This window comes from Carassius carassius, chromosome 11, assembly GCF_963082965.1.
Source record: "Carassius carassius chromosome 11, fCarCar2.1, whole genome shotgun sequence".
In the NCBI taxonomy this organism is placed as follows: Eukaryota; Metazoa; Chordata; class Actinopteri; order Cypriniformes; family Cyprinidae; genus Carassius; species Carassius carassius.
In genome coordinates, this window is record NC_081765.1 from 5,061,324 (window position 1) to 5,083,280 (window position 21,957).

General features: G+C 38.6%; 1 protein-coding gene across 1 annotated transcript in view; it reads right to left on the reverse strand.

The window, feature by feature from the left end:
- Positions 1-802: 802 nt before the first annotated feature.
- The window catches only part of LOC132152657 (cyclic AMP-dependent transcription factor ATF-2-like), a 30,730-nt gene continuing 9,575 nt past the window's right edge, over positions 803-21,957 (reverse strand). Inside the window, exons 8-12 of the mRNA XM_059561440.1 lie at positions 18,051-18,137; positions 14,396-14,563; positions 9,908-10,114; positions 7,477-7,582; positions 803-2,507 (exon numbers count right to left, since the gene is read on the reverse strand). Coding sequence (XP_059417423.1) covers positions 2,281-2,507; positions 7,477-7,582; positions 9,908-10,114; positions 14,396-14,563; positions 18,051-18,137 — 795 coding nt within the window. The 3' untranslated portion in view covers positions 803-2,280. The remainder of the gene's footprint in view (positions 2,508-7,476; positions 7,583-9,907; positions 10,115-14,395; positions 14,564-18,050; positions 18,138-21,957) is intronic.

The following is a 21,957-nucleotide window of genomic DNA, read 5'->3' on the forward strand; positions in this document are numbered from 1 at the left end:
AATCACCTGGCTTCTTAACCACTTTATATAAACTACACCAATTCTATATTATCTAATCTTGTAACACTAATTGACGTTTTTGTATTTTTAAATTGCATTTCATAAAAACGTCTGGGAAGACACAGGTGAACACTCTTAGAATAAATTATTAGAAAACCACACTGCCACATGATAGAGCAACGAATCTAATAAAAGCTAACTTAAGTTTAAAACAAAGTTAAGACATGAAATGTGTATTTTTAGTCATTAATACATTGGTTTCTAGTACAGCGGTTTACCAAGCCAACTTCAGTACATGCTAATTGCTAATAAATCACTGTATATTGGCTGGTGCTTACACTGTAAGTATGCTAAGTACATTTGTTTCATTTATGAATCGTAAAGCCAGCACTTTGCATATCTTGTCAGCACTGTTGTTAAGGTAAGTTTGATTGATTAGTAGGGCAACTTTCTGTTTTTACACCCGTTGTTGTGCATCTTATGATTGTTTTCTTCTTATTTACTGTATTTTGAAGAATGAGGAAACCTTCTGCCCTTCAGATTAGGTATCGTCATGATTACAGGGATGATATTCATTTTCCTAATAGATAACACAGTTTTTCACAAAAAAGTACCAGCAAATCACCAGCTTCTGTACAACAATATTTCCAAATGTTTATGCAAAGCTGTGACAAAATGTAGAGTTGAATTCTCCAGGATTCTCCAGAAGATGGCAGAGTTGACAAAGCGAAACATCATCCAAATAAAACAAATACAAGACAATGGAGGAAAACCGGGTTCATTCAATGACAAACTCTACAGATGCTTTAAATAGCTATTAAAAGATTTATTACAACTTTAATTTAATTTATACATAACCTTCACAAGCTACAAGTTGACCGCCAACACAATAATTATCACACCCTTTTTCCAAAGTGGACCTGGGTTAATTAAGAACAAAACCCTCGTTGTAAAGCTGCCATTTCCAGGCTGAAGATCTAAGAGTGTTGAGATGTACAACTGCAAACAGAGACACGGTTGAAACACTTCTCTTAGAGAATTCAGTCATGCAGGTAAAGCACAGAATCAGACAAATTCACCTTTGAAACCAAAATCAAGTTGATTTAAGAGCAGAACGAAATGCAGCAAAGTCTTGTAGAACTACACAGTAGTAAGCCAATAGATCTTAAAGAGAGAAGAGGATGATAACGAAAGACTTCATCTATTTTTCTTACTCAGTAATCATCACTAAGCGTAACTTCATAGTAGAACTTAAGTTTTATATCCGTCATTGTTTGCTTTGAAAGAGCAGCTCCAGTTCCTTTTCAGTTTTGTGGAGTTTTATGCTAAAGACAGAATTGCTGAAGACGGTTTCACAGGTTGGCCAGAGAAAGCCTTATTTAAAAAGGTTTTTTTTTGTCGTCGTCATGATCCTAAGACAAACATAGTACCAGTAGAGATCACATACAATGATTTCATCATAATGGCATTTACAATGCTTCCTTAATTACACTGTAATCAGAAAGACAACCGAAGCGAATCAACTAATGAACTTTTCTCATTGTTTCTAAGAGCACAAATACAAAGTCAGCCACTTTGCAAGTAAGTGGGAAAAACACTTAGAAAATAAGCATTCAAAATAAGTCCAGGGCAAGTCTATTTCACCTAAAACTTCACTGTAATTAACGTGTAAGATTTCAATAACCTGCAACAAATAAATAGCATGGTGAATACAATCACTTCCCAATCAACAATCATTCATGTCAGAAAAGCAACCTTCCTTAAACATGCCAGGAACCATATGAAACATTCACACAACACCACCTCACTATCTCAGATCAGATTTGTTTTAACGCTACTCCAAAAATCAGCTGGAGCTGCTTGTGTCAAACAATGATCGCACAAACACACACACAAACAAACAAAAACCTTTCACTCCCTTCATGTGCAAAATATAAAAGGCAAATAAATTATAAAGTGGCCAATTCCTTCATCTTCAAGCCTCTGATAAGTCTGTTTCCTCTCATCCGGATACATTTGGACGCATCGTCTCGATCCTTCCTCAACTCAATAAATACACCACAAATACAAAAACCATAAAACAATCAGTACACTTTCCTGCATAACCTCCCAAGTGCCTTCTCCGACTGCTGTACTCACTCTTTGTAAAAACGCGCTGGATTGAAAACAGCTCAAATGAAAACAGAGGGGAGACGAGACCGGAGTGTTCCTGGGAACATCTCGCATCCCTCTCATTTCAACATGTCTGTCAGGAATCAAAGCGACCAATCAGAGGCTGGATCAGCTTCCTGAAGACTGGGTGTGAGAGGAAGAAGCCCCGCCCATGTGCGAGTCGTCTTCCTCTTCTGTGCTGGGGTCTGCGGCGGGGCCCAGAGCGGGGCCGGAGCCGAGGGCTGCTGTGGAGGAGCTGACGCCGTTGGATGTGCTGATGGAGCTGTGCTGGATGGCCTCGTTCTGGGGGCTGCTGGGAACAGACATCTCCCCACCGCTGTCCTCCTTCTCCAGCTCTGAAACACACAGATGCATTCTTTTGTTTTAATAGATGTCTTAAGTACTGTTGGTTAAATCTGTGACAAAAAAAAAAATAAATAAATAAATAAATTACACAATCATGGATGTGTTTAAAATAGCAATAACTTATGTAGACTGTATGTATACAGTGCAGCGTAAATAAATGTTCTGTGTTCGTGGAATACCCAGATCAAATATATAATGTCCAAATGTTCAGTACTCGATCAGAGCAGTGCAATGGGTGCTGGACTTGATCTTCCAGTATGATGAATAAACCAGAAGTCATAAAGAAAAGAGAAAAAAAAAAACTATTAAAAAGTTATTAAAAGTAAAAATTAAAAATTAAATAAATGAATATTTATTTAGTCTCTTATGCTCGCTGAGGCTGTATTTATTTGATAAAAAAAATAAAATAATTATATTTTAAAAATATAAAATTTAATAAAATGCAACTTTCAGCACATCTTAACATCGTAAACAGTGTTGCCAAGCAGAATTGGGCTACTTTAACATTGTAGAAGCGACTCCAATAATATGATATTCATCATCTAATAATTGCTGTTAATAGTGTTTATCTGTTTGATTACATTTTTATTTTATTTTATCCGCAAATTTCTGCCATATGTACATTAACTGACAGTCACCACTGATAATATTGTAGAAACGTAATTTTCTGTAAAGTTGCTTTGCAACGATTTGTATTGTGAAAAGGAATATACAAATAAACTTGAATTGTATTGAATTCATCCCCTGTAATACAAACTTTAGCAGGATGACCCCAACAAAAAATGAGTATTTTACCCCCTGGAACGTGATTTTAAGTGGGGACCCCCTCGAAACACGACTGAGCTAGTTTTGAGTAGTGATTGTGTAGGTTTTCTTGTGAAAACCTGCCAATCCTGACCTAAAACCTAAATCCTTGAACTTCCGCTGATTGACTGCTTCTCTCAAAGAGTATTTCTTTACACTGTCTTTTGCTAGCGCTTCAACACTTTACTGTTTATCACAACAAACGGTGTTGGGGGTAACACATTACAAGTAATGCGAGTTACGTAATCAGATCACTTTTTTCAAGTAATTAGTAAAGTAATGCATTACTTTATATTTACAAGAAAATATCTGAGTTACTTTTTCAAAATAAAGTAACACCAGTTACTGTGTTTTCCCATTTATTAATGACAAGTCTCCTGTCCTCATATTGGGAGAAATCGGAGTACAGAGGCATTGTGTGTGCTTGTGTGAACATGATGTAGTTCTAGACTAAATGTGAATGTGCATTAATTCATCAATATGACGCAAACCTGCAATAATTAAATATGTTAAAACACAAATATCTTTGGTTCTGCTCTTTGATGATCCAGTTCAACTATACTAATAAGCAAAGAATACTTTAGATAAACTAACAATTGTGCTTCAGTGTTTTTTTTTTTTATTGCTGAACATTGTCTTCTTCTCTTGTGTACAGACGTGAATTCACTTTTCCTTCAGCCCAAGGTTTATTCAGTACACTTTTTGGTGTGAAAGGGTTTTTACATTTGCTATAAATAGAACTTCATATACTCAAAACAATCAAGCCTGGCTCATTTATAAAAAGTTATGTTGAAGTAACGTAATGCATTACTTTCCATGAATAGTAACTAAGTAACATAATTAGTTACTTTTTTAGGTAGTAGCGCAATATTGTAATGTGTTACTTATAAAATTAACTTTCCCCAACACTGACAACAAAGGGCTAAGCAAGCAATAGAGTACGAGACCAAATGCTTCTACAGCATGTCTCAACACAGTAAACGAAACAAGCATTTTAAAACTAAGTGTTTTAGTTATTGCAATTATATTTTTATTGTGAATTAGTGATGAGGAAATTTGTCGTCTAGTATCTGTAGCACTTGTACTGATCTTTAACGTAAGATCTTCACTGAAAGTATGGCGGCATCTTTGTTTCAGCCGCACCTGAGCCGTAATCACCACGTGACTGATGACTCTAGAGCTGCAGTGTTGACATCTACCGTCAGGCACTAACGGCCGAAGCTAACGAGCGATGACGGTGTGAGGGAGAGAGCTTCATTCTGACCCTGCAAACATCTAAAGTTATCTCGCAGCGGATGGGTTGCTGGCATGATTGCGATTAAAGACTTTCCCAGTCCAATGCGTTGTCTTTTATTAATCCCTTTGCTTGCTTTGTAACCTTTAATTAAAGTTGCAATGTCATTTTAAACCAACATCATCGGGGTATATTAGAGGCTGTAGCGTGCGGCCAGACTCTCGCACCCCTCCCTATGATCCCCTCTCTTTTCTGCCAACTACTGCAGCGACAGATAATTACTGCACCTGATTTTAATGATACACACACAGGAGAGCGGCAGAGATGCGCGGTCCAAATGCCACCAGCTGTTCTGCAGTTGCATTGAATTAATTGGCTCCTGATGAGGAAGTGAATGAAAAAAGGCTTGCTCTTGCACAGAAATGCAGACTACCATGATAATTAATATAGCTAATGAAGCAAGTACCGCTGAAATGGCACTTGGTAATTAATGCGAGGGTATCTGATTGTGTGCGCGCTTCTGATCCGGTGTCTTGAGTTGACTGGGCTCCGATCTGGTCACTTGCTACACACAGGGTTACAAATACCATCGCTGCTCCATGCATGTAAGGTCGAGCTCAGAAAACAGTTCTAGGTTTTCTCTTCTCTTCGGCTCAGGCATCTGTAATTACTCCTAATGATATTAAGCAGGAAAGGGGGTGATATATTATCATACACAGGATCGCATGCTCTGGAGACCGCTCTCCGTGCACCTTCTCCAGGATCATCTCTGCTGCGAGCAGATGGGGCTCGTGCAATGCCAAATGGAGGCACGGCCTGCTCTGTTTGCAGGGCAGCCTGGGTAATTTCCACCCACCTGCTACCAGGGCGAGAGAGATTAAGCCCAGAAACATACTTTACTTAACTATGCAATCACAAATGAAACTGCTTTGCCAAGCAGACCCACGTCGACCATATTTTACACCTATCCCAACCAGGTACAATGTGATTTTCATATATTTCAGGCCTAACAGACTGTAATGAAGCATACGAGAAGGGAGCGCTCAGGTGACCGAATTAAACCCGCACAGACGTATGCACTTTTTCACCGCATTAGGACCGCTCTTTGACAGGTGATGACCATCTGAGGCTTCTCCGTCCTGCGATGAATGTGGCACAAACTGGCGTTGTTTACAAATCCGGCAAAGATGGAACGACGCTCTCCTGCGAGTCTCATTTGCACAGGTGACTAATATATGACCCCTCACGGTGCTGGGTGACATTGGCAGCATAAACAGGATTGAGGAATGGTTTCGATCATCTCAGTACCCTCCTCTACCTCAACAAGACCCACCAAATGAACCGCTCCCTGACAACCCAATCTCACCGACGAGCATCCCGCTCATAATATGCATGAGACCTGTCAGTCAAGCTGCTTAACAATGCCGGCGCATAATGAACTGCACGTCTGCAGCGGCGCATCCCAGTCGCCAAACAGTGCTTCTGTCAGGCTATCAGCTATAATACACTCATTTTGAAAGCAATCATTGTCAATACAAGTCAGCGTTGGGTTTCTGAGCCAAACGCAGCACAGACAGAGCCAGCTACATATCAGACACGGTGTGATCTCCAAACGTTGAAAGTTATGCTCCAAAAGTGCTTACACACCAGCAGAGAGCGTGGGCAGCTGTTAAGGTTCAGTGTCATGGAAATGCTTCTGGCAGATACGCACATGCATTCGCTCCCACAACCGCTTCTCCGTCCCTGTGACAACAGCTAATTGATATGAAGTAGCTGCATATGGCAGACGAGCCGCAGATCTGCACGTCTCACAAGGTGTCATTAAAGCGTAATGGTCGAAGGTTTCTGAATGCCTCTTTATCACTCATCTTAAAGAGGACAGGGCCACATACAGCGGGGATCATTTTGTTAGCGAACATGGCTGTTGTGCAAATATATGAGTCTTCAGCGTTCTGTGGTAATAATAAGACGAGATGAATCTGTGTTATTTCACACGCAGGGCTAGTTCCCATTTCATCAAAAACCCAAATCATTAGCCAGTAAATAACCAGCTGGGACAGTGTTTCTTAACCCTGTTTTAGGAGACACAACAACAGTACACATTGTGTATGTCTCCTTTATCCTAGCCATCCATGTCTGGTCTTGGGGGTCTCCACTAATGAGCTGAATCAAATTTGTTTGGGAATAGTACGGTGGCCTAGAGAGCTCATCGCACTGCAACTTAAGAAAACTCATGCAAATAGAAAAAGCACCAGCAAATTAAGAACAAATCAGTTTGACAACACGTGTGCTGCAAATACTCAAAATCAAATCCAGAAATGTGCTGCATATTTACTGCTCTTTACTGATTTTTAGAAAGTAAACTTGTTAAACATTTTTATAGTTAATAATATTTCAAGATGAACACTTAACTACAGACCTTTGATCATTAAATAAGGCTTTTAATAATCAACTTACTAAAATGCTTTATTATTAGGAGAAATAGAGTAACAACTGATATTTATATGCATCTTATGCAAATACTCTGCTGTACTATTACAAAGATCTCAATTATTTATATTACAAGCTATCAGAATGTCATCTTACTTCTTGGTCGTATAAACAATAACATCTGAACTAAACTGCACATTTTTGCCCAGTTTGGGCCTCTGAATAAAAATTATGTGCTATTTCTCCTCCAGTAGGTGCTCTGTATTTTTACTATATCACATTATATGAGCCATAAAAGTTTGATGTATCAAATATGACACTAAAAAATCTTAAGAATGCAGAATCATGACGTTTTCTTAAAAAAATATCAATACAATAAAAAACTCATTTAATGGCTGTTGTGATTCATGAGTGCTAAATCTAAAAGCGAGAGCACTGGTGAGGAAGCAGACAGATGCGTCTGACGGTGTGCGTGTGCTGAGGTCACTCACGGTGGAGTCCTGATTTCTTCTGCAGGAGCGTCACGGGACAGTCTTTATGAGCCACTAAGAGCTGCTTCAGCTGGGCCACCTCGCTACGCAGAAGAGTCACCTCATTCTGGACAGAGAGGAAGAAGAAGATGAGGAATCAACAGAAAAGAATCATTAGCTCTTCTTCATTTAAGCTTTTTTGGGACACAATTATAGCTGCTTAATGGTAGAGTCCCAAGAGAGAGAAACACAGAGAGAGCGCTCCCCTCCGTCAGAGAAACACTGTCGCCCATTCTGCTGAGATTTACTCTCGTCTGCCGTTAGGACTCCCATGGGGCTGTGCAGTTGTGCATGCACTAAAGACAGGCTGTTTAACAGTCAGTAAAGGTGACTTCAACAGATTTACAGAGAGCTGAACGTGTGCAGAAAAAGGGCACAACGCCGCAAGTTTAAAAGCTTTCTGTGTTCCTCAGAAACATGGCCATGGCATTTAATGTAGCAGTCTAAACGTGAGCCAGTTTATTTCAATCCATCTGTTTTATCTTGGCAGCGCTGGTACGGTCTGCAGATTTAAACGCAGCTGTTAAAACACTACGGCAGCGTTCACCACAAACTGCCATCTTCCATTACGACCATAAAATCGTCGTGCCTCCCTCCTTCTCTTCTTTCGTTATTCCACATCACATCAAAATGCAGCCGAGACTCCAATATTCAGCCATTCATTTATGATGTTCGGAGCTCAGCTTGACCACAGGTTATTATGATTAGGTTCTGGAAAATAACTCGTATAACTTTTTCAGGTGAAAAAGGTGAGAAGTAGTGTTATAAGCAGGATCATGCAGTCAAAAAGTTATCACAAAATTAACCTTGACAGGGTGACCACAACCCTGACTGAACGAATATCAAAATTCACACCACTGTTCAGTAGAAACTGATCATTTTATTCAGGGAGGATGTTAAATTGATCATATTTCATATGTCATATTTCTAATGAAAGCTGTTATTTGTAACTTTAAATGTATCAATAAAAAAAAAACAACTGCAAAAAAATGCATCACGGTATTCCATTTTTTATTTCATCACAGAAATAAATTATATTTTATTACAAATTAAAATATAAAATAGTTATTTTAAATTGTAATACTATTTCACAGTTTTACTGGTTCAACTGTGTTTCTGATCAAAGAGTAAGAGATTATTTTATAAACATTAAAAAATCTTTTGAATGTTAGTATACATAGATAAGACTTTTTAATTGTACACTGGCTTATTCTTTGATAAGCGATTCATTAACTTATAATAGGCTGAAATATGGGTCTGTGTGTAGATATCAGAAAAAACAAAGAAAGGAAGAACAATTCAACATGCTCTGAAAGTTAAATATAATTTTGCCACCATGTATTTTAGTATAATTCATATGAATGCAGTAATGTTATTATGAGCATGTAAACTGACATATGGCTTCATGTATGGTCCACCCTTTGTGCCTTCCAACAAAATCATCAAACAAAATGTCTAAAATCAGACGAATCTCAGCTGTCCCTGGAGCTGTTTTCAGTGAGATGGTGAAGCAGTAAGATCAGGCCTGTTCAGGCCATTAAAGTGTTTAATGTTTTCACAGACCGGCTGCATCCATAAAGACAGCACAGGGGGGATGTTTGGCTCGAGTGCGCTGGTCGGCAAACCCTGACACTTCGTTAAAAAGCCAGTTAAGGATGATGTTAACGTAATTGAGCATCATTAGAGCTCTACGCTCTGATCAGCTGGGCCAACGGGGCAGAGAGGGACAATTACACCAGCCCATCAGCACTGATAAATGCCCTCGTATTAAACACCGTTTCTCTGAAGAAACATACTGTCACGCTCGCAAAACATTGCGTTTATACACCCAACACCCTTCTTCAGTTCTCCATCTGTTTCATGTTAGTTTATTCCTTCAAATAACCCACACATTAATCGCACTTCCCCCACCCCCTTCGCGAAACCATAGCGCTTTGTTTAAATGGACAAATAAAAAAGACAGCGTGCAAATAAACAGTGGCACATCTCATTAAATTGTCTGGAACGTGCCGGCGCCGAGCCGCACTCTCCGTTATCAGCAGAGACAACGGTTAGGTGAACTGTTTCGAACTTGTCAGCGGCGGATCCTAATTGCCTGCTGAAAAACGTGGGTTGAGAAAGAGACGGCTTTCCCTGGGAGAGTTCCAGGGCAGCTCACAAACGCTCAGACAGAGCTGACGACACGCTCGTGTGCCGATGACATCTGGAGGAAACGTCTTTATTGACAGGGCCATATCGATGCAGGAGACTCCAACAATCATGCAGCGGCTGTCACGCAAACACACTTCTTAATTTACATTAATGACTTCATCACCATCTTTGTCTGGCTCTCAAATACACTAAAAGACAGTCTGATATGTGTGTGTGTGTGTGTGTGGAGCTGTCCGTTCACCTGTAGCTGTCCGTTCATGCTGCTCAAGTCGTCTGCTTTTTTCTCCAGATTCTGCACCCAGACTTTCCTCTTTTGCCTGCAGCGAGACGCAGCGGCTCGGTTTCTTTCCAGAAACTTCCGTCTCTTCTCGTCTGGGTCCTCGCTGGTGGTTCTCCGCCGCCGCCCACCGGTGCTGGAGGTGTGCTGGGCTGGAGGGGCGGGAGACATCTGCACAGGCACACAACCAAACACAAATCAATTAAGACCTTTGACTAGTATTACATCAAGGGCTGCACCCACCAATGGCCAACGAAGACAGAAAACTTACCAGCCATAAATATTTCCATGAACACAAAATGTGTGTTTCGTTTGATTAGATGTTTTAAAAATATTAATACATTTGTACATTTTTAAAATGTCTGACAAAGCAATTGTTGGTAAAACTTCACAATAAGGTAGAACTCGTTAACCTGCATTACCTATCATGATCTCCCAAAGAAAAACTATTGCTTTTGAAAGCATTTATTAGTCTAACTTAATGTTTTTTTTATAAATGCACGCTACGATTTAAAAGACAATTTTATTTCAAATGCATTTTCTATTCATTAAAAACTTAGTATCATGGTTTTTACAAAAATATTAAGTAGCACAATTGTTTTCAAATTTAATTCATGCAAATCAGCATTTTAGAATGATTTCTGAAGGATCATTCGATTTCGATAAAGTGTTATTTTAAATCGTAATAGAATTTCAAAATACATCTGTAATAATACAGTGGGGAAAATATGTATTTGATGGTCTTCTAATTTTGTAAGTTTGCCCACTTACAAAGAAAGTAAGTGTCTGTCATTTTTATGGTAGGCTTATTTTAACATATAGAGATCGAATATCAACCAAAAAAAAAAAAACAAGAAAAAAAAAACATTAAATAAAGGTTAGAAACTGATTTGCATTCCAGTGAGTGAAATAGGTATTTGATCCCGTACCAACCAGCAAGAATCCTGTCTCCTACAGATTGGTTCTGTTCTACATGTGGATCACAGATTAGTCCTGTCACTTTAAGAAGTTACTACTGATGTCAGCTGGTTAGGTGAATAAGAGATCTGTCCACACAATCTGTATCTTCCATTTCAACATCTCTCACCACCATGAACAAGACCTACGATCTGTCAAAGGATGTCAGAAACAAGACTGTGGATCTGCACAAGGCTGGAATGAGCTACAAGACCATCAGCAAGAAGCTTGGTGAGAAGGAGACAACCGTTGGTGCGATTATTCAGAAATGGAAGAAATACAAAACAACCATCATTTGGCCTCGGTCTGGAACTCTGTGCAAGATCTCGTCTCGTGGGGTAAGAAAGACCATGAGAAAGATGAGAGATCCACCCAGAACTACGTACACGGGAGGAGCTTGTTTATGATCTTAAGGCAGTTAGGACTGCAGTCACCAAACAAACCATTGGTAACACACTACACCACAATGGACTGAAATCCTGCAGCGCCCGCAAGGTCCCCCTGCTCAAGAAGACACATGTACAGACCTGTTTAAAGAACATCTAAATGATTCAGAGAAGGCTTGGGAGAAAGTGCTGTGGTCAGATGAAACCAAAATCAAGCTCTTTGGTATTAACTCGACTCGCCGTGTTTGGAGGGAGAGAAATTCTGACTATGACCCCAAGAACACTGTCCCTACAGTCAAGCACAGAGCTGGAAACATTATGCTTTGGGGCTGTTTGCTAAGGGTACAGGACTGCATTGAAGGGCCATGTACTGTCAAATCTTGAAACAGAACCTCCTCTGCCCAGCCTGACAATGACCTGAAAACATACCACCAAGACAACAAAGAAGTGGCTCAAGAAGAAGCACATTAAGGTCATTGAGGGGCCTAACCAGTGTCCAAACCTCAATCCTATAGAAAATCTGTGGAGGGAGCTGAAACTTTGAGTTGACAAACGACAGCCAAGAAACCTTAATGATTTAGAGAGGATCTGTAAAGAGGAGTGGATCAAAAGCCCTCCTGAGATGTGTACAAACCTGGTGACCAACTACAAGAAACGTTTTACCTCTGTACTTGGGTTAACAAGGGTTTATGCACCAAGTACTAAGTCATGTTTTGCTTGGGGATCAAATACTCATTTCATTCATCCATCTATCCATCCATCCATCCATCCATCCATCATCTTCCGCTTATCCGGGGCCGGGTCGCAGGGGAAACAGTCTAAGCAGAGACGCCCAGACTTCCCTCTCCCTAGCCACTTCCTCCAGCTCTTCCGGGGGAACCCTGAGGCCTTCCCAGGCCAGCCGATAGACATAGTCCCTCCAGCGTGTCCTAGGTCTTCCCTGGGGCCTCCTCTCAGTGGGACATGCCTGGAACACCTCCCTGGGAAGGCGTCCAGGAGGCATCCGAAATAGATGCCCGAGCCACCTCAGCTGGCTCCTCCCGAGTGACAGAGCTTCTCACCCTATCTCTAAGGGAGCGCCCAGCCACCCTACGGAGAAAGCTCATTTCGGCCGCCTCTATCTGGGTTCTTTAGAAATTCACTGAAATGCAAATGAATTTCTAACCTTTATATAAGGTTTTTTTTTTTTTTTGGTTGGTATTTTGTCTTTATACGTTAAAATAAACCTACCATAAAAAATTACAGACCCTTCATTTCTTTGTAAGTGTCCAAAATAACAAAATCAGCAGGGAATCAAATAAATATTTCCCCCACTGTATTTCAAAATGTACTGTTTTTTACTATATTATACTATACTGGACTTTCTAAGCAACACATCCCAGAATCTCAGAATGGGAGGTCACGCCTCATCCACTCTCATCCTGAACACTGGCACACCACAGGGGTGTGTCCTCGGCCCGCTCCTCTACTCGCTCTTCACACACGACTGCTCCCCCATCCATTCTACCAACACCATCGTCAAGTTTCCATCATACTAAGACAATAATGAGACTGCCTAAAAGGAGGAGGTTCAGCATCTGACAGAATCACACTGGCCATCTTAGAAAGAAAGCCTGCTGTATTATAATGGACACCACTCACCCTGGACATCACCTGTTCTCCCCTCTGCCCTCCGGGAAGAGATACAGAACAATAAAAAAAAGACTAACAGATTGAAAGACAGCTTCTTCCCTCAGGCAGTTGAATGCATAAACCCTCCTCCTGTCTCTCCCACATGACTAGTGCACATCAAACCTGTCTCTAAGGAACTACAAGTGCAATACCTCACACTGCATATTTGCACTAAATAATTTTACATACATAAATGTCTTTATACATGTTTATACAAATTACTGCTATATTTGTTGGCTGTATGTATGTATGTATGCATGTACAGTAAATATATATATACAGTACAGACCAAAAGTTTGGACACACCTTCTCATTCAAAGAGTTTTCTTTATTTTCATGACTATGAAAATTGTAGAGTCACACTGAAGGCATCAAGGGCTATTTGACCAAGAAGGAGAGTGATGGGGTGCTGCGCCAGATGACCTGGCCTACACAGTCACCGGACCTGAACCCAATCGAGATGGTTTAGGGGTGAGCTGGACCGCAGACAGAAGGCAAAAGGGCCAACAAGTGCAAAGCATCTCTCGGGGAACTCCTTCAAGACTGTTGGAAGACCATTTCAGGTGACTACCTCTTGAAGCTCATCAAGAGAATGCCAAGAGTGTGCAAAGCAGTAATCAAAGCAAAAGGTGGCTACTTTGAAGAACCTAGAATATGACATATTTTCAGTTGTTTCACACTTTTTTGTTATGTATATAATTCCATATATAATTCCACATGTGTTAATTCATAGTTTTGATGCCTTCAGTGTGAATCTACAATTTTCATAGTCATAAAAATAAAAAAACTCTTTGAATGAGAAGGTGTGTCCAAACTTTTGGTCTGTACTGTATATATATATATATATATATATATATATATATATATATATATATATATATATATATATATATATATATATATATACATACATACACACACACACACATTTGTTTTCAGAACTACATTGTATATTTGCACAAAGTACTCTGTCTGAAACAAACCATTGTATATATCTTATAGTACGATATTGCACTAGTATATCACAGCATTGTATATATTACCTTCTGCATTTCCTTTCTTCTTGTTTAATATCTATTTGAATCTATACTTGTGTCTGTTTTTTTTTTCATTATGACAAACCTTGTGAGCTGCTTAACAGTCTTTCATTGTTTCAAAACCAATGACAATATTAAATTTTTGATCAAAGGAAAAAAAAAAAAAAACATTTCAAAAACACCAAAAACTCTTTCCAACTATTCTTCATTGTTAATTTATACCGACTCATAATACATTAACTTCCGTTAGATTTAAAATGTTAAAAATATGTAATGTACATAAAAATTAACATATCTTGTTACCCTGTTTTTCGGCGTTAGTTATATAATACCTAACTACTTCTGGGATTATTTGCAATAGACATTTATTACAGGAGAACACTGTTCACACTTGTACATACAGGCGTTTCTGTCGTGGATGTAGCCGGCTGCTGTAGTGACTGTGGGCGGGGCTCCTCGACTGGAGGCGGGGCCAGGGGCGGAGTCTCACTGGCCGAGCTGCTCTGGATGTCACCTGCATCACCGTTGGTTACCTGAGGGAGCTGCTGACTGAGGGCTGCCTTCAGCTTCTGCAGGTGAGAGACAGGTCAAAACACTGTCACCTTAAGAATAGGAATGTTTTATCTGCTTGCTTTGAGTCCTATTTCACATTCACCCACCGTAAATGTCACATTCAAAACACTGAACTGTGGTTGGCCATGTAAAATGTCAGTCAGAGGCCCCTTCCTGATTAAGTGGGCGGTTCTGGCCACAATAAGCTGCAATGTTGCAATATGCAACAGACTTTATGCCGACAGTCAAAAATCTGCCTATTCACATAGCGTTTAACCATAAAATCTCCCTCTCTTCAGCATTTTTGTGTATAGTTCCAGAATAACTGCAGTGAAATGTGGAAAAACACGGTACTATCTCTCTCTCTCTCTGGGATCAGGAGGCTAAACTACATTAGAGAGAGGCAAGAACTGAAGATTAGAATAATTAACTTCTGCGGAAAACCAGAGGCAAGGATTAAAACAACATATTCATCACAGCTTTAAACAGATGCTTCCCTCAGAGCTTTTCCACAGGAGTAAGAGCTGTCGTAGCTAATTCACTATTCCCTGGAGACGCCTGTGATTTTCTCTTGTCAGGGAAATCTGCCTTTCTCTGGCGTACTGTAGCACAGAGATCCCAGCACCAAGAGCTTTTCTTCTCACGATGAGCAACCCCCCGATAATGACAACAGGAGAGTTTGACCAAGTTTACAAATCTCTCAATATTTTTTCAGCATTTCTATGACATTCAATATAAATATTTATATCGATATTTAAGCACTTGCTCTGAATAATCTCTATGCTATGCTCTAACGTTTATCTAACGTTTAAAGAACTGTAAAAGCTTTTTTTAAATTAAATTAAATTAAAATTATATTAAATTTTATATATATATATATATATATATATATATATAATAAATTTAATACTTTTGTTAAAAATAAATGTTGCTTGGGTGGAAGCTTTTATATTTTATATTATGCAAAAATATTTACACTATTTTTTAAATAAAATACAAATAAAAAAATTATTTTTTACAATTATTTTAACTAAAATATATTTACAAAACCAGTTTAAAAAAACACAGCGACTTCGGTAAATGTTTGAACAAAAATGTAAATAAATCGATAAATGAATATCTAACCCTCTAATACATTTTATGCAGTGTTATTTTAGTAGATACTATTATAGTTTTTATTAATATTTTGATTTTTTTTTCAATATATTTTTTGTTTTCATTTTAATTTTAGTTCAAGTTTTAGTATTTTGTTTTGATAATTTTTAGTTGTTTTTTTTGGGGTTATTTTTTAATTATTATTTCAACTAGCTAAAATAACATTTTTACATTCTCTTTTATTTCAGTTAATGTTAAACACAAACAGAAATCCAGTCTTCAGACTGACAGACACTGAGAAGTTTATATCTCCACAGATCATTTTTTTTCTAAGCTGACTTTTTTTCTTTTTTTAGACCCTTAGCAGGAGACCATGATGTGGCTCGAAAGCAGTCGAGCGTAAGCGTTAACAAACGCCCCCACAGCAGGTGAGGTGTGTAACAATGGCCACAGGGACGGAGGACACATTCATTTTCATGAAAAAACAAGAAAAGAACATTATTTTAACAACCATCCTCGGCAGACCAATCTATCTAGCAAATTAGTTTATAGAGCAACACCCTTCCCGAACTCCACGTTTCTACATGTCTAGAAAGAAATTATTCACGCGGAACAAGTCACGCAAAGGCTGAGCGTGGGCCTGAAAGAGAAAGAGAGAGAGAGAGAAACAGAGGGACTGTGAACGATGTGAGCGGGGCCAGTCAGATTCATATTTCATATCTGCCAACGGAGCCCCATCAGAGCAGTAGCCCTCCATCTCCAGGGCTTTATTCAACCATCTGCTCCTTTATTACTTATCTTTATTTTGCAACTAATTAACAGCATAATCTTCTAAATTCAGCAAGTTAATTATCATTATTGTGGTCTTTGCAGCATCATCAGTCCTTGTAAAGTGCCGTGTCTCTGTGGCAGGGGAGCGAGCGAGAGAGAGAGAGAGATGGGGGGGGGGTTGCTTGACGAGGGCTCATTAGATGTTTTCTGATGAGTTGAGGTTTTGTGCATGTGCTTCCTGTAGATGGAGGTTATTTGGAGGGTGGGTGCATATGTTATAAGGGTGTATGTGTATGAATATGTTTTATGTGCGTATGCTGATGTGGTGCATGCTATGAAGGTTTAGTCATGTGCATAAGAAAGCATGTACATATATTTATATGCATTTAGACAAATAGGGTACAAAACAGGGCTTGAAACTTGAGAAAAATGAGTCTAATTTCTTAGTAAATGAATTAGTAAAATCAGGTAATTTTCATATTAAACTTGGTCTAAACTTGACTAGTTTAGACTTATTACTAATAAATACATATTTCCCATATTAAAGGAAAAAGGGTGGAAAAAACATTTGATAATTTTTCCTACAATAACGTCAGTCACAGGGTTAAACTGTTGAGGAATGTAGTTGGCATAAAAGTTAAAAAAGTAAAAAAAAAAAAAAATGCTGAATGTTTACATACACTAATGGTTAAAAGGTTTGAATAAATACGATTTTTAATGGTTTTGAAAGAAATCTCTTCTAATAATCATTCTTACACACTGATATGCTCAATTATTAATAATGGTTCTTATTTTAATCAATGGTGTGCTGCTGAATATTTTTTGTGGAAACCAAGATACAATTGTTGTATGATTCTCTTATGAATAGAAAGTTCAAAATAACAGCACTTATTTGAAATGCAAATCTTCTGTAACGCTAAAAATGTCTTAACTGTCACATTTGATCAATTTAATGTGGCTTTGCTAAACAAATTTTTATAATTATTATTATTATTATTTTACTTACCCCAAACTTTCGAGTGCTTTTCACAAAAAAAATCTAAGCAGAAACAAAGAAGAAGTGTTTCTTGAGCAGTATATTATTATGATTTCTGCATGTGACACTGAAGACTGGAGGAATGATGCTGAAAATACAGCTTTACAACACAGGAATAAATGACAGTTTAACATCTATATAATTACAAAACTGTAAATTGTAAGAATATTTAATAATATTCCTATTATGACTTTATTTGTTATCAAATAAATGCAGACTTGGTGAGCAAAAAATACTTTTTAAAATCAAACAAAAAAAACAAAACACGAATAAATAAATATTTCTCCAAGCTTTTGGCCAGTACTCCATGAATAAATTTCTCTTTAAATGTGCAAATAGCTGGTCTCTAGACTTCAAAGTTAATCTCAGCAGCCACTACTTCAACGGTGTGTGCTGGTCTGGTTGTGTAAAACACTTTAACGCACACAAACACGCTCCAGCCAGATGCCCTCTTGTGCTCTTGCACAGGAGCTACACAAAGCTCGATGTTGTGTCAGTGTTGTCGGGTCCCTCCGGGCTGAAGGGAAATCTGCTTACACTGAAACCCGCCTGCAAATGAGGTGCATGTGGATGCATATGTAAATGAGAGGTGCAGAAATTACCATCTTGGCTTCTGATTGGACAGGCTGTGGAGAGGAGGGGCCGGGAATTCCAGGGACACTAGGCACTACGGTGACTGGTCTGACCAGCTGAAAACACACACACACACACACACACGCACACACACACACACACACGCACACACACACACACGCACGCACACACGCATGAAAAAAATCAATACATGATCAGGCTTGATCACACTAAGTTATTGTACTTCTAAGAATACCATGGGGTCCAAAAAGCATGGTATATATAAAAATCACAGTCTTATAGAAAACACTGCACTATGTATTAGGAAATAGATTTCTTTTTTTGTTTTTTCCCCATCCCTCTCCTTTCCTCCAGCTGAAAGCCTCCAGGACATAATCATATGCTGTTCAGTCTTCCACAAGAATATTCAAGCACACACACACACACAAGGTCTGAATTGCCTCAGACACAAGTGTGTGTGAGTGATAATGTGTCTCTGCATACATTACTGCATCCCTCACAGGCTGACATCATGAAAGCAGCGCAGTGTCCTTCATCCACCAACACACACTTAAACACACTTACTGCACTGGAGCCATGTTTAAGAGTACTTAGATCACTTCCCAGCACGATTTGTTTCTCCATGATGGATTTGTGGAGCTCGTTTACATCTGGTTAGGGGACAGATTGCTTTTTACACATGTAGTAACATGCGTCTCGAATGTGTCTCCTGTGACCACTTGATTTGAAGAGGAGGGTTTTTAAAGAAAGGAAAACTTTGAAGCTGAACATTTTCTGTTATTTTAATCAAGCTTCTGTGTTAACTGTACTTTGGATGTGTGTGTGTGTGTGTGTGTGTGTGCGTGTGGACCATCCAAATGGATGCTATTAGCAGGTACTATATAAACGGCTGTGGATCACATCTGTCCTCACAAGTCTGTAAGCACAAGTCTCTGACAAATAGCGGTCAGGACAAACCCATCTACTACATCATAATTTTTCAGCATTAGAACACAAAGGAGATGACCTTAAAATGTCTAATTAGTCCAAAAAAAAACAACATAAAAACCTTATGCCCTCTACAGGCATTCTGGATGTGAAACAAAAACCTAGTGAGCTGCCTAAATACAGCATTTTAAGGCATCACAGGTGCATTCCAGGGACTTTTCCAATATCAGGCTGCTTTCAAATATATCTCTGTTGAGAAATGCTAAGGCAGCATTATGTGCTTACAAATAAGGCAATACCAGAATGCATTCTAGTTCTTTTCGCTGAAACTTCTTCTGCTATCAGGTTTTCCACCATCTCTCTGACCCGTAGAATTAAAGACATCATCCCATGGTAAAAGTCAAAGATATTACAGAGTTGAAGGTACTATGAAAACACTGTAATTTCAAAACTCTCAGAAAATGTCCTGCACAGTCCAAAAAGAGCATTTACTGAAACTTAGGTCTCAACGATACAATGTGTCAAGCTTTATGGTGTTTCTGGCTGTGAAGCACCTGCAGCTCTTCAGATCTTTCTGAAATATCATGGCGATCTGATCTTAACAGCACACCTTTTCTTGACACACTTTTATGTCATGTCAAACCCATGTCAAATTCTTTTCTGAACTTTTTTTGAAAGTACAGATATGGAGAGACCTAGAAACTGTGGGAGAGGAGAGAGTGCAACAGGAAACAACCTTAAGTGGGGACTCAAACTCTATACCAAAGCGTTATGCGGCATATGTTGAAGGGCAGCTCACAAGGCTATGCCTCCGATTTCTTGTAAATTTCTGAATAACCAAATCTGTTGCTGAGTTTTCACAAACTGTCTTTGTTGACAGGGGAAAGAGTTCGAGTTGTGAATGTTAGGCTATGTCTACATAGCACATCAGTCTTTTTGTAAAAAAACAAAATCATAATCATAATCATATTTACCATGTTATGGTAAAATAAACACATTGTTGGTCATAACAGATTCAAAGGTGCAGCAAGCGATTTTTGAAAAACACTATTGAAAAGGGGATCAGACCGAGCACCAAAACATACTTGTAGCCAATCAGCAGTAAGTGGCAAATACACTCATGATGGGGAGGAGAGAGAACTCGGTGCACAAGACAGACATAGTAATGAGAACTATGTAGACTATGTAAAGAGAAATGGCACTACAGAAACGACTATAGAATATGGAAGCCTGTTTCCACTACTGAATAAAAAATAAAACAAGGTAACTGCGACTTTTTATCTCACAATTCAGACTTTTTTTCTCAGAATTACAATTCTGACTTTTTTTACGCAACTGTGAGTTCTAAAGTCAGAATAATGTCAGAATTGTGAGTTCTAAAGTCAGAATTGTGAGTTTTAAAGACAGATTTGCGAGTTCTAATGTCAGAATTGTGAGTTCTAAAGTCAGAATTGTGAGTTCTAAAGTCAGAATTACGAGTTCTAAAGTCAGAATTACGAGTTCTAAAGTCAGAATTGTGAGTTCTAATGTCAGAATTGTGAGTTTTAAAGACAGATTTGCGAGTTCTAATGTCAGAATTGTGAGTTCTAAAGTCAGAATTGTGAGTTTTAAAGACAGATTTGCGAGTTCTAATGTCAGAATTGTGAGTTCTAAAGTCAGAATTGTGAGTTTTAAAGACAGATTTGCGAGTTCTAATGTCAGAATTGTGAGTTCTAAAGTCAGAATTGTGAGTTCTAAAGTCAGAATTACGAGTTCTAAAGTCAGAATTACGAGTTCTAAAGTCAGAATTGTGAGTTCTAATGTCAGAATTGTGAGTTCTAAAGTCAGAATTGTGAGTTCTAGAGACAGAATTGCGAGTTCTAAAGACAGAATTGTGAGTTCTAAAGACAGAATTGCGAGTTCTAAAGACAGAATTGTGAGTTCTAAAGTCAGAATTACGAGTTCTAAAGTCAGAATTGTGAGTTCTAATGTCAGAATTGTGAGTTCTAAAGTCAGAATTGTGAGTTCTAAAGTCAGAATTACGAGTTCTAAAGTCAGAATTGTGAGTTCTAATGTCAGAATTGTGAGTTCTAAAGACAGAATTGTGAGTTCTAAAGACAGAATTGTGAGTTCTAAAGTCAGAATTGTGAGTTCTAAAGTCAGAATTGCGAGTTCTAACGATAGAATTGTGAGTTCTAAAGACAGAATTGTGAGTTCTAATGTCAGAATTGCGAGTTCTAAAGACAGAATTGCGAGTTCTAATGTCAGAATTGCGAGTTCTAAAGACAGAATTGCGAGTTCTAAAGACAGAACTGCGAGTTCTAAAGACAGAACTGCGAGTTCTAAAGACAGAACTGCGAGTTTTAAAGACAGATTTGCGAGTTCTAATGTCAGAATTGTGAGTTCTAAAGACAGAATTGCGAGTTCTAATGTCAGAATTGTGAGTTCTAAAGTCAGAATTGTGAGTTCTAAAGTCAGAATTGCGAGTTCTAACGATGGAATTGTGAGTTCTAAAGACAGAATTGTGAGTTCTAATGTCAAAATTGCGAGTTCTAAAGACAGAATTGCGAGTTCTAAAGACAGAATTGCGAGTTCTAATGTCAGAATTGCGAGTTCTAAAGACAGAACTGCGAGTTCTAAAGACAGAACTGCGAGTTCTAATGTCAGAATTGTGAGTTCTTAAGACAGAATTGCGAGTTCTAATGTCAGAATTGCGAGTTCTAAAGACAGAATTGCGAGTTCTAAAGACAGAATTGCGAGTTCTAATGTCAGAATTGTGAGTTCTTAAGACAGAATTGCGAGATTAGACAGATTTGCGAGTTCTAATGTCAGAATTGTGAGTTCTAAAGACAGAATTGCGAGTTCTAATGTCAGAATTGTGAGTTCTAAAGACAGAATTGTGAGTTCTAAAGTCAGAATTGCGAGTTCTAACGATAGAATTGTGAGTCCTAAAGACAGAATTGTGAGTTCTAATGTCAGAATTGCGAGTTCTAAAGACAGAATTGCGAG